This window comes from Gobio gobio (genome assembly GCF_949357685.1).
Source record: "Gobio gobio genome assembly, chromosome: 11".
Lineage (NCBI taxonomy): Eukaryota > Metazoa > Chordata > Actinopteri > Cypriniformes > Gobionidae > Gobio > Gobio gobio.
This window is the reverse complement of record NC_137104.1, coordinates 57,504,409-57,518,223: the sequence shown is the minus strand read 5'-3', so window position 1 is coordinate 57,518,223 and position 13,815 is coordinate 57,504,409. Positions and strand designations below refer to the sequence as shown.

Sequence of the window (13,815 nt, the reverse complement as noted above, 5' to 3'; positions counted from 1 at the left end):
TCTGTCGATCTCTCGCTGCAGACGCTCGATCTCCTTCTTGTGATGGTCGATCTCCTCCTCATGGTGTTTCTTCAGCGCCGCCAGCTGCTCCTTCTCCTTCTGCCTGTGAAGCACTCATCATTATTATGGGATGTGGCACTGAGCTGGAAGCATGAGGTCCACACTCACCTGAAGTAGCGCTCCTCCTCCGCCGCCTGCCTCTTGCCCATCGCTCCGCCAGCTTCCCGGACTGAGCCGCCCGCTCCACCTCCTTTACCCGCGCCTTGACCCAACTCACCCAACTACACACACACACACACACACACACACACACACACACACACACACACGAAAAATGAACAATCAGAAGTAAATTAAAACAAATATAACAAAATGTCTCTATGTAACCGCGCTACTCTAACCGTTGATCCTCTCGGAGCAATAATAGACATCGCAGCGCAAGCTCATAATCATTAATATTATTCGAGTGTGATGATTAGTAAAACTAAAGTTTAAAGGAGCTGGCCACTTTACTGCAAAACAAACCCCACTATCAGGGTTTCACCAAGTCAAATTTAAGACTTTTAAAGACATTTTTAAGACCATTATGAATGAAATTTAAGACCTATAAAGAAAATGCAGTCACAAAATGACTTGCAAAGTCAAATTGAACAATTCGATAAACTTGCACTTTCCCAAAGCTCAATCCCACCAGGATGATTTTTGAGATATTTGTGGTGGTAATTTCCAGAAATGTGCATGTTTTTTTCATAATCAGGGTCGCACATTTCCTGTATTATGTTAGATTCACAATACTCACACATGACAATAGAATTAACAAAATGCAGAAATCTTGTTTCTTGACATTATTTTGCGGTGAAATTATGAATTATGCAGGATTTCAAAAACTGCATTGTTGATTTTTCATTGTATTTAGTAATCTAAGTAACTAAAATAGAGAAAACACACAGAGCAGATTACTTTTGATATGAAACAAAGTATGAAAAAATGTCTTTTTTAAAGCAATGTAAACAATAAATAGCGTTTTGTGTGTGTTTAGTGTGATCGCTGTAGCGCGTGAACCGATCTCTTCATCACATTAACATCTATCAACACGAAGAGAAAAGTTGTTTCAACCGCGGAAAGACGTCGGCACACACGTTTCTCAAGTTCACGTCCGCCGATGTTAATCTCTCCTGACGGCTTTGTCCGGCTAACCGGCGATGTGATTGGTCAGATCGCCTGTCAATCAAACGAAGGGTGAAATTGAAGATAAAATGGACGACCTGCTTACCTGGCGCAACTCTGTTGCTTTTAAATGTGCTATATAAATCAAATTTGACTTGACTTGAAAGGAAACTTTTTTTGGTTTAAAGACTTTTTTTGTTAAAATGTTCTAAAGAAACTGAAAAAGTCACACTTAGTTGTAAAATGAGATCTGTTTATTCTTAATGATTGTTCTTTGCTTACCATGTTAATCCTGAATAAAATAAAAGTATTGAAAGAAATCTTCATAATCATTTTTAATATGGTGATGCTATCAAACAGATATTAGAACTGTAAACAAAAAGCATAGTAACTCCAATTTTGGTTAAAGTGTAAAGTTTGTGTGTTTGCACAGCAGGATAATCAGTTTAAAAGTGTGTTAAGAATCGTTTGGGAATCGGATCATTAAGTGCCTTAAGATTCCCACCACTAAACAATAGTACATTTAATAAGAGTGGAATATCACAATTTTAGGTTTTTGCACATTACTGTTGTTAATAAAAGTTCATTTATTCTGCATAACTCAAGCTCAGCGCTTCAGTTACATTTCCAATAAACACACACTATTATTAGTAACTGCACTTATTAACAAAACAACGGTCATTTTATGATTAAATTAACCTTATGATACATTTACTGTAGAGGAACTCACATCTCAACTCTGGACTTACACAGACTTACACACACACACACACACACACACACACACACACACACACACACACACACACACACACACACACACACACACACACACACACACACACACACACACACACACACACACCACTTCCTAGCATTAGCAGATACCATTAAATATCAGTTATGTGTGTAAGATTCACAATTCTGACTTCTAAATGTTTATAAGTGACGTGACTGACGGATGTTTTCAGCGCGCGTGCGCGATTAATCGACGATGCGTGGCGATTATTCCCAGTGTGGGTTTATGGATTCGCTGCTGCATCCCGAAATGTTTCCCATCTAAAGTCATGACCCATTGTTGTCTTTCTGGGGACATTCATTCATCCTCAGCGTTGAGACGCGGACGCGCAGCGCGAGCCCGTGGTCATGAGTACCTGATCGGAGCCCATCCGCGGCGGCGCGGTGAAGTATCGCCTCAAACCGGCCCTCAGGAGCGCGCGAGCCATGACCGAACACCACCGGCCACACAACCGACGACGTTTGTCCTTGTGCAGATCAGAACGCGGAAACAAATCACCACAGAGCAAACTGGACAAGCAAAGCGCCAACAGCGCCACCTGGCGGCCGGAGCCCGAGCGCACTGCGCATGCGCAGCCACAGCCCGCCGAAACCCGTGCTTTGCCTTTGTTTGGAGCAGCATCAGCGCATTCATCTCCGGGTCATTCCCAGCCAAAGAATTACTAACAATAAGGGTTAATATGGAATCAAACACTTGTCAAATGTGTAATAACGATATTGAAAGTGCAGAACATTTATTTTTTCAATGTAACTGAGTTAACCCATTTTGGAATGAGGTCCTTCATTGGATAAAGAATAACATTTGCTCTCTTCCATCTATTCATTGGGACATGATAGAATTTGGAAGACAAAAATGCAGACTTTGTTATTAACTGTCTATTTCTTATAGTACAATTGTTTGCAAAATTTTGAAAACTGCACCCCAGTTTAATATAGAAAAGAGTTAACCCTGTATATTGATGTCTTAAAAATGATAAGAACATGTAGAGCCAGAAAATGACTTGATTTGTTTAATCAATATGACTTTATCACCAATTTGAATTAATCCCCTACTGTGATTTTTGTTTTTGTTGTTAATTTCATTTTCTTTTGTGTTCTTATTTTGTTTTGTTATGCCATTATGTATTACAATTTGTTATTTCTCAGTCTGTGAAAATGTATAATTTAAATTATGTTGGCCTGTTATGTTATTGTTCATATGCAATATAAAAAATATAAATATTTGGGTCATTCCTGTTATACAGTGACTTTTCTGTCCCTATGATTTACTTACTCACATATTTCTAAGAAATGGCTTAAATTATAAATGTAGGTAGTCTTTATCACTTAAACATATAAAATAGACATTAAAATACTATTTTGTATTTTACACCTTTTTATTGATATATGCATTCAATTTTATCATGTCCTCAGTGTAAAGTAATCAACTTCCACAAGAACTATAAACCACGATACAAATCTCAAAATATTTTTGGATTATGTTTTAGAATAGGCTAAACTGCCTCTACTCATAAACATAAATCATGTTAATCTTTTTGTACAATTTTCTTCTGTGTCCCTGAAGTCCTCTTCCACCCTGTTAGGATTTATTTCTCGACTTCAAAAAAAGACACAATTCCATTTAGACCATTTTCAGGAAATTATATCATTTATTTTTCCTGCTGGAAATCAACCGTACAAAATGAAGTAAGCTTCAACTCTCACCTCTACCTTTTTTTTTAAATGTTATCCTACTTGTCCCACTCTTAAAGTAATAATCTGATGTTCATATCAGCCAGTAACTTCCTGAATGAGTCTCGTTTTGAAATAGAATATTGTAAGAGTGAAAGTTGAACTCATCGCTGATGACCTGATGAGCTGTGAGTGTTTGTGAATCACACATGAGGAATAATGAAGCTTCTGGGCTCTGTGGGAACATCACTCACACATTATGAAGCGTGTTGTCATGGCAACGTGTTCCGGAAGCAGTTGACCTCTCATCATCATCATCATCATCATCATCATCATCAGTGATGATGTGGTCAGGAGGGGGCAGTGTTCCCAACCAGATCCAGTCCAGAGCAGACACACACACACACACACACACACACACACACACACACACACACACACATACACACCCAAAGTCAGGGGTTTTCAAACTTTATGATGCCAAGGACCCCCAAATATGATCAACCTTTTATGAGGGACCCCCTTCCTAAAATCCATTTATATTTTGTATGTATGAAAAACATTAAAAACTGTTAGATAAATAGTAAGTGTGACATTATAAATATTGTTTCCAAACTTAAATTGGCTATATTTAAAGGGATAGTTCACCCAAAAATGAAAATTATCCCATAATTTACTCACTCTCAAGTCATCATATGATATTGTTCTTTTCGGCAAATACAATTAGAGTTATATTAAAACATTTCCTGAAAAAAGCTTTATAAAGGCAGTGAATGGCTGCCCAAAATTTGAAGTCCAAAAAAGTGCTTCCATCCATTATATAATCCACACGGCTCCAGAGGGTTCATAAAGTGCTTCTGAAGTTAATCGATGGGTGTGTGTAAGAAAAATACCCATATTTAAAACTTTATGAAGTAAAATATCTCGCTTCCCGCGGACTGGCTTCTGTATACTTCCAGAGGAAGTGTAATGCCTCTCGCAGTTCAAACATTTTTTCGTAAGTTGAATTCAGAAGGCGGTCTGGCAGAAGCGAGATATTTTACTTTACAACCCCAGTGAGCGAGATAAAGGGGACTTTAGTGAGAAACTCACTAGAAAGATACAAAACAAACAAACAATTCTGGGAAGCATGCATACATCATTTAGAAATGAAGCAGTTAGAATGTACGGTACACTTCAACCATTTTTGATTTATCTTTTTTATTCTCTGAAATTTTCTGGGGACCCCTTAGAACTTTCTGGAGGACCCCTGGGGGTCCCGGACCCCAGTTTGAAAACCCCTGCCCTAGGTAGTTAAGGGGGTTGGGGGGTATGCAAATTGTTATGCATTTTAATTAGGGTTATAGGGGTGTAACGCTATTCAAACCAAACCGAAAAACCGCGATACACCTTTACGATACGAAGCCATGAAAACAACGTCCGTCAACATAACCAGTGTGATAACCAGCGTGATAACCAGTGTGATAACCAGCGTGATAACCAGCGTGATAACCAGTGTGATAACCAGCGTGATAACCAGCGTGATAACCAGCGTGATAACCAGCGTGATAACCAGTGTGATAACCAGTGTGATAACCAGCGTGATAACCAGTGTGATAACCAGCGTGATAACCAGCGTGATAACCAGCGTGATAACCAGCGTGATAATCAGCGTGATAACCAGTGTGATAACCAGTGTGATAACCAGCGTGATAACCAGCGTGATAACCAGTGTGATAACCAGCGTGATAACCAGTGTGATAACCAGCGTGATAACCAGCGTGATAACCAGTGTGATAACCAGTGTGATAACCAGCGTGATAACCAGTGTGATAACCAGCGTGATAACCAGCGTGATAACCAGCGTGATAACCAGCGTGATAATCAGCGTGATAACCAGCGTGATAACCAGCGTGATAACCAGTGTGATAACCAGCGTGATAACCAGTGTGATAACCAGTGTGATAACCAGCGTGATAACCAGTGTGATAACCAGCGTGATAACCAGCGTGATAACCAGCGTGATAACCAGCGTGATAATCAGCGTGATAACCAGCGTGTTAACCAGCGTGATAACCAGCGTGATAATCAGCGTGATAACCAGCGTGATAACCAGCGTGATAACCAGTGTGATAACCAGTGTGATAACCAGCGTGATAATCAGCGTGATAACCAGCGTGTTAACCAGTGTGATAACCAGCGTGATAATCAGCGTGATAACCAGCGTGTTAACCAGCGTGATAACCAGTGTGATAACCAGTGTGATAACCAGTGTGAGTAGAATCAGCCCAATCCGATTGGTGTTGCGTGATGACGTCGTATGTGACGGCATACCCGGAAGATACAAAGAGACGTCTGAACGAAACAGAGATAGCGTTCTTTGCGATGAAGCGAGCGCTCTGATGATTGGGTGGACACGAGACGCAGTGTCTCGTTCCCCTTCTCGGTGAACAAGGGTTATAGTCATAACCCGAGACGTTCCCCTTCGAGGGAACTCGAACTGCGTCATCGTGACGACACTTTGGGGAACGAGTACCAACTATCCCGCACCAATCATAACCACCCCAGTGTGAAGCTGGAACCAGGCACAACTAGGGGGCGAGCACTCTCGCGCCAGGCGTCTCAGGGAGATGCAGACTATAAAAACGAATGAAGGTGTGAGGAGTGGCCCACCCAGCTGCCTCGCAGATGTCTAGCATCGAGGCCCCAGAAAGGAGGGCTACCGAGGAGGCCATGCTCCTGGTAGAATGGGCCCTCACGGCTAAGGGTGAAGGCAGGTTGCGCACCCGATAAGCCATGGCTATAGCCTGGACAATCCAGTTACTAATCGTCTGTTTTGACGCAGGCAGCCCTTTCTTGGGTGAACCAAAACACACCAACAGCTGGTCTGACTTTCTCCACTGAGCAGACTTCTCCAGATAAATCCTCAATGCCCTTACGGGGCAGAGGAGGTGAAGTCTGCTCTCTTCCGCCGTCACGTGAGGTGGAGGATGGAATGCCTGGAGAACCACTGACCTTGCCCTGTTAGATGGCACTTTGGGCACGTAGCCCTGGCTGGGATGCAAGATGGCTTTAACCATGCCAGGGGCAAACTCCAGGCAAGTCGGCGTGACCGCCAAGGCCTGGAGGTCCCCCACTCTCCTCAGAGAAGTGATGGCAAGGAGAAAAGCCACCTTGAAGGTCAGTATTCTCGCCTCAGCCGACTCCAGCGGCTCAAAGGGGGCCTCAGCCAAACCCTCGAGCACCACTGCCAGGTCCCAGGTTGGGACCCTGGAATGAGCCGCAGGCCTCATCCTCCGAGCCCCACGGAGGAAACGTACAACCAGATGGTGCCTTCCCAACGTCGCATCACCTAAAGGTGCGTGGAAAGCCCCAATGGCAGCCACATACACCTTAAGTGTGGACGGGGAAAGACCGGCGGAGAAGCGGTCTTGAAGGAACTCCAGCACTGAAGCCACTGGGCAGTTAACTGGGTTCACCTGCCGCTCTCTACACCAAGTGGAAAATACATTCCACTTTAGGCTGTACAACCTCCTGGTGGATGGAGCTCTGGAACTGAGTAGGGTCTCCACGACACCTGCCGACAGGCCCTCTGCTAGGAACTGAGCCCCCTCAGGGGCCAGACCCAGAGATCCCATACCTCTGGCCGTGGGTAGAAAATCGTACCCCTGGCCTGAGACAGCAGATCCCTCCTCAGAGGGACCTGCCATGGGGGACCGTCCAGCAGGTCGATGATGTCGGAGAACCATACCCGAGTGGGCCACCGGGGTGCTACTAAGAGAAGGCTGACGCCCTCCCGGCGGACACGTTCCAGAACTCCCGGGAGCAGAGCGATCGGGGGAAAAGCGTACAGACGCAGCCTCGGCCACGTCTGAGCCATGGCATCCAGCCCCAGAGGGGCCGGATGAGTGAGGGAGAACCACAGCGGGCAGTGGGACGTCTCTCGAGACGCAAATAGGTCCACTTCCACCGGGCCCAGCCGCTCGCACATAGCCTCCACCACCTCGGGGTGGAGTCGCCATTCCCCGGGCCTCAGCCCCTGCCTCGACAGGATGTCTGCTCCCTGATTTTGGTCCCCGGGAATGTACATCGCCCTGAGGGATGACAACTTCCCCTGGGACCACAGAAGGACCTGATGCGCCAGTCTGCAAAGAGGGCGCGACCTCAGGCCCCCCTGGTGGTTCAGATACGATACTGCCGACATGCTGTCGGATCGTATCAGGACATGGTGGCCGCGGAGGTCCGGGAGAAAGCTCCTCAGAGCCTTGTAGACCGCCAGCATTTCCAGGCAATTGATATGCCAGGAAGAATGCCGGGTCCCCCACAGACCCCTGGAAAAGCGGCCTTCCATGACCGCGCCCCAACCAGTGAGGGAAGCGTCTGTTGAAACGGACTTCCGGCAACACGACGCTCCCAACACCGGCCCCTGGGACAGGAACCAAGGTTTCTTCCACATGACGAGGGAACGAAGGCATCTGCGCGTTACCCTGATCATGCGAAAAGGATTCCCCCTGGGGGAAAACCCCTTGGTTCTCAGCCACCACTGGAGGGGTCTCATGTAGAGCAGACCGAACGGAATCACGTTGGCTGCTGCTGCCATGAGACCCAGCAGTCTCTGAAACTGCTTCACAGTGAGGCTGCGGCCCAGCTTCACTCTCGAGACCATCGCCAGTATGGACTCCACGCGTGCGGGGGACAGTCGTGCCCGCATCAGCGTCGAATCCCATACAACCCCCAGGAACGTAGTCCTCTGGGAGGGCGTCAACACGCTCTTCTTCGTGTTGAGTCTGAGACCCAAGCACCTTATGTGGGCTAGAACGACATCTCGATGTCGAACCGCCATATCGTACGACTGAGCCAAAATCAGCCAGTCGTCGATATAATTGAGTATGCGGATGCCCTGGAGTCTCAACGGAGCCAGTGCTGCATCCATACACTTCGTGAAGGTGCGAGGGGAGAGAGCTAGGCCGAACGGAAGAACCCGATACTGGTACGCTTCGCCCCCGAAAGCGAACCGCAGGAACTTCCTGTGAGCTGGAAGGATGGAGATATGGAAGTATGCGTCCTTCAGATCTATCGTGACGAACCAGTCCTCGAACTGGATCTGAGTCACGATGGCTGGAATTGTGAGCATCCTGAACCTGTATCTCCTCAGAGACCGGTTCAGGTGCCTGAGATCTAGAATTGGACGCAACCCCCCATCCTTCTTGGGAACTATGAAGTACCGGCTGTAGAACCCGGACTCCCTGTCTGGTGGAGGAATATTCTCTATAGCCTCCTTGACCAGCAGAGAGCGTACTTCTTGCTCCATCACCCGCACCTGCTCGGGACCGACCACAGTTCGAACCACCCCGTTGAATTTCGGGGGAGGGAAACCGAACTGCAGTCTGTAACCCCGTTCCACAGTACGCAGGGCCCACGCAGATATACCCGGAAGGCATGTCCATGCGCCGAGATAATCTACTAAGGGAACTAGCCTCTCGAGGCCAGCCTCGGGTGTTATTCGAGCCTCTACCCCAACGCCCTGAAGCGGCTGACCGGCAGGGTGTCGTCGGAGAAGAGGTCCGTGAGGCGCACGCGGCTGCTGAACTGTCGCAAGTCCTAATGGAGGCGACTGGTTCAGTGCGCGCGCGCAGGGAACCGATGCGGCCCGAAACGTCTTGGACGGCGGGAGCGCAGCAACGATTCCCCGAGAGTCCCAGAGTGGAAACGACCTCGATCGCTCCACCCTGTGGGGGACGACTCTCAGTGATCCTGCCGAAGCTAGGACCGCTTGGGAGCCTTCTTAGCCTGGATGACGTCCCTCAGGTCGCTCTTAGGCTGAGAAGGCTTCCTGCGAGAGCGCCGCCTCCTTTGCCAAGCTCCCTCGGGAGGGGCGCGGGAGGCGACACTCTGCCTCTGCACATCGCGGTGCGATGAGCTGGGTGAGGGTCCGGGCTGCCCACCCGGGCCTGCTCTAACTGCAGAGCCCGAGCGGCGAGGGAAGAACTTCTGGAAGGCGGCTGACTGCTTCCTCGCCTCCTGAAACCTCTCGACGACAGTATCCACTGCCCCGCCGAAGAGGCCAGAAGGCGAGATCGGAGCATCAAGGAGAAAATGTTTCTCGCTCTCCTTGATTCCCGACAGCGTCAGCCAGAGATGCCTCTCAACGCATACCATTCCAGCCATAGAGCGGGCCACAGCGCGAGCCGTCTCTTTGGTAATGCGGAGAGACAAATCCATTGCCTTCCTGAGCTCAGTGAAGTCATCCGGAGATGGTCCCTCGCCCTCATCCAGTTCTTTGAGGAGGTCGGCTTGGTATGCCTGCAGGACCGCCATGGTGTGCAGACAACCAGCAGCTCGACCTGCCGCACCAAAAGCCCTGCCGACTAACTTGGATGTGTCGCGGCAAGGTTTAGTGGGCAGCGACGGAGCCTTCAATGATGCAGCGGCCCCGGGTGAGAGGTGGCTCGCAAGCGCCTCTTCCACCTGTGGCAACGCTGCATAACCCAACTCAGCCGTCCCCAGCACATTAGCAAAATCGAGTACTGGGGGATTAGCTACACGGGCTGAGAAGGGTTTTTCCCACGATCTACACAACTCGTTATGCAGATCGGGGAAAAAAGGAAGACCCCGCCGTGGAGGTTGAACCCGACGCCTGAAAAAGCGTTCATCCAGCTTAGATGGTGGCTGGATGTCCACTATTTCTTGTGGCCAATCCAAACTCAGTTTGGCCACAGCGCGGGTTAAAACCTCCACAAGCTCCTCAACAGCGGATGCGTGGGGTGGCGAAAGCCCCACATCATCCACCTCGATCCTCAAATTGTCTGATTCCTCAGAATCAGACAGCCTGAGAACCGGATCCTCCGCCCCGCGGGAAGAAGCCGCATCGCGGGCTTCCACACGGGGCGGGAGGATATCAGAATCTTCAGAGGAGGATAGGGAGGATGCCTCAGCAGTCCCATATCCTCTTGAAAGATCCCGCTGTGAGCCCCACGATCTACGGCGCCGCGCTGCCTCAACAGACGCAGGCCCAGAACCGCGGGGCTCACGAGGCTGACCGGTCTCCTCAAAGACGGCCAGCCGCGAGCGCAGCACCCTCAGCGGCAGCAGTTCACAATCACCGCAAGCCGCCCCCTCAAGAGCGGCTTGGGCGTGCTGCACGCCGAGACACTGCACACAAAGCTGATGTGTGTCCGTGCCCGTAATGTAGCGCGGACACGGGTGCACACACAGCCTGAAACGCTCACTCGCCATAATATATAATAATGCTTGCTTTCACGTTGTAACAACACCTTCAGACTGAACAAACAGAGCGCTCACGCTGAAGAGCAAAAAAGCTATCTCTGTTTCGTTCAGACGTCTCTTTGTATCTTCCGGGTATGCCGTCACATACGACGTCATCACGCAACACCAATCGGATTGGGCTGATTCTACTGTTTCTTCAGACGCTTAACGCGAGGGGCGTTCCCCAAAGTGTCCTCACGATGACGCAGTTCGAGTTCCCTCGAAGGGGAACCAGCGTGATAACCAGTGTGATAACCAGCGTGATAACCAGCGTGATAACCAGCGTGATAACCAGCGTGATAACCAGCGTGATAACCAGCGTGATAACCAGCGTGATAACCAGCGTGATAACCAGCGTGATGACCAGTGTGATAACCAGCGTGATAACCAGCGTGATAACCAGTGTGATAACCAGCGTGATAACCAGTGTGATAACCAGCGTGATAACCAGCGTGATAACCAGCGTGATAACCAGCGTGATAACCAGTGTGATGACCAGTGTGATAACCAGTGTGATAACCAGCGTGATAACCAGCGTGATAACCAGTGTGATGACCAGCGTGATAACCAGCGTGATAACCAGTGTGATAACCAGCGTGATAACCAGCGTGATAACCAGTGTGATAACCAGCGTGATAACCAGTGTGATAACCAGCTTGATAACCAGTGTGATAACCAGTGTGATAACCAGAGTGATAACCAGTGTGATAACCAGCTTGATAACCAGCGTGATAACCAGTGTGATAACCAGCGTGATAACCAGTGTGATAACCAGTGTGATAACCAGCGTGATAACCAGCGTGATAACCAGTGTCATAACCAGTGTGATAACCAGCGTGATAACCAGCGTGATAACCAGCGTGATAACCAGCGTGATAACCAGTGTGATAACCAGTGTGATAACCAGCCTGATAACCAGCGTGATAACCAGCGTGATAACCAGCGTGATAACCAGTGTGATAACCAGTGTGATAACCAGTGTGATAACCAGTGTGATAACCAGCGTGATAACCAGCGTGATAACCAGTGTGATAACCAGCGTGATAACCAGTGTGATAACCAGTGTGATAACCAGCGTGATAACCAGCATGATAACCAGTGTGATAACCAGCGTGATAACCAGCGTGATAACCAGCGTGATAACCAGCGTGATAACCAGCCTGATAACCAGCGTGATTATCAACTGTTTAACTCTGTGGGAGTCGGAGAGCCTATTTTCAACAATAGTGTTGCGTTCCTTTAAGATCGATGACAAAACACAACGAGCGCAGTGGCGGGTTAACTCTTCTGTTAACTAGACTCTCTTCTGTTAACTAGTCTCTCTTCTGTTAACTGGTCTCTCTTCTGTTAACTAGTCTCTCTTCTGTTAACTAGACTCTCTTCTGTTAACTGGTCTCTCTTCTGTTAACTAGTCTCTCTTCTGTTAACTAGTCTCTCTTCTGTTAACTGGTCTCTTCTGTTAACTAGTCTCTCTTCTGTTAACTGGTCTCTCTTCTGTTAACTGGTCTCTCTTCTGTTAACTAGTCTCTCTTCTGTTAACTAGTCTCTCTTCTGTTAACTGGTCTCTTCTGTTAACTAGTCTCTCTTCTGTTAACTGGTCTCTCTTCTGTTAACTGGTCTCTCTTCTGTTAACTAGACTCTTCTGTTAACTAGTCTCTCTTCTGTTAACTGATCTCTTCTGTTAACTGGTCTCTTTTCTGTTAACTGATCTCTCTTCTGTTAACTAATGTCTCTTCTGTTAACTAGTCTCTCTTCTGTTAACTGGTCTCTCTTCTGTTAACTGGTCTCTCTTCTGTTAACTAGACTCTTCTGTTAACTAGTCTCTTCTGTTAACTGGTCTCTCTTCTGTTAACTAGTCTCTCTTCTGTTAACTGATCTCTTCTGTTAACTGGTCTCTTTTCTGTTAACTGGTCTCTCTTCTGTTAACTAATGTCTCTCCTGTTAACGGGTCTCTCTTCTGTTACCTAGTCTCTCTTCTGTTAACTAGACTCTTCTGTTAACTAGTCTATTCTGTTAACTGGTCTCTCTTCTGTTAACTAATGTCTCTTCTGTTAACTAGTCTCTCTCTTCTGTTAACTAGTCTCTCTCTCTCTCCTGTTAACTGGTTTCTCTTCTGTTAACTAGTCTCTCTTCTGTTAACTAGACTCTTCTGTTAACTAGTCTATTCTGTTAACTGGTCTCTCTTCTGTTAACTAATGTCTCTTCTGTTAACTAGTCTATTCTGTTAACTGGTCTCTCTTCTGTTAACTAATGTCTCTTCTGTTAACTAGTCTCTCTCTTCTGTTAACTTGTCTCTCTTCTGTTAACTAATGTCTCTTCTGTTAACTGGTCTCTCTTCTGTTAACTAGTCTCTCTTCTGTTAACTAATGTCTCTTCTGTTACATAGTCTCTCTTCTGTTAACTAGACTCTTCTGTTAACTAGTCTATTCTGTTAACTGGTCTCTCTTCTGTTAACTAATGTCTCTTCTGTTAACTAGTCTATTCTGTTAACTGGTCTCTCTTCTGTTAACTAATGTCTCTTCTGTTAACTAGTCTCTCTCTTCTGTTAACTTGTCTCTCTTCTGTTAACTAATGTCTCTTCTGTTAACTGGTCTCTCTTCTGTTAACTGGTCTCTCTTCTGTTAACTAATGTCTCTTCTGTTACATAGTCTCTCTTCTGTTAACTAGTCTCTCTTCTGTTAACTAATGTCTCTTCTTTTAACTAATGTCTCTTCTGTGAACTAGTCTCTTCTGTTAACTAGTCTCTATTTCGTTAACTAGTATATCTTCTGTTAACTAGTCTCTTCTGTTAACTAATGTCTCTTATGTGAACTAATGTCTCTTCTGTTAACTAATGTCTCTTCTGTTACATAGTCTCTCTTCTGTTAACTAGTCTCTCTTCTGTTAACTAATGTCTCTTCTGTTACATAGTCTCTCTTCTGTTAACTAGTCTCT

The 13,815-nt window shown here is 46.8% G+C and overlaps 1 protein-coding gene across 1 annotated transcript in view; it reads right to left on the bottom strand.

Moving 5' to 3' along the window:
- atp5if1a (ATP synthase inhibitory factor subunit 1a) overlaps positions 1 to 2,475 on the bottom strand; it is a 2,645-nt gene extending 170 nt beyond the window's left edge. Inside the window, exons 1-3 of the mRNA XM_079828460.1 lie at positions 2,322 to 2,475; positions 169 to 281; positions 1 to 103 (exon numbers count right to left, since the gene is read on the bottom strand). The exon at positions 1 to 103 is cut by the window's left edge and continues 170 nt beyond it. Coding sequence (XP_079684586.1) covers positions 1 to 103; positions 169 to 281; positions 2,322 to 2,393 — 288 coding nt within the window. The 5' untranslated portion in view covers positions 2,394 to 2,475. The remainder of the gene's footprint in view (positions 104 to 168; positions 282 to 2,321) is intronic.
- Between the last annotated feature and the right edge of the window lie 11,340 nt (positions 2,476 to 13,815).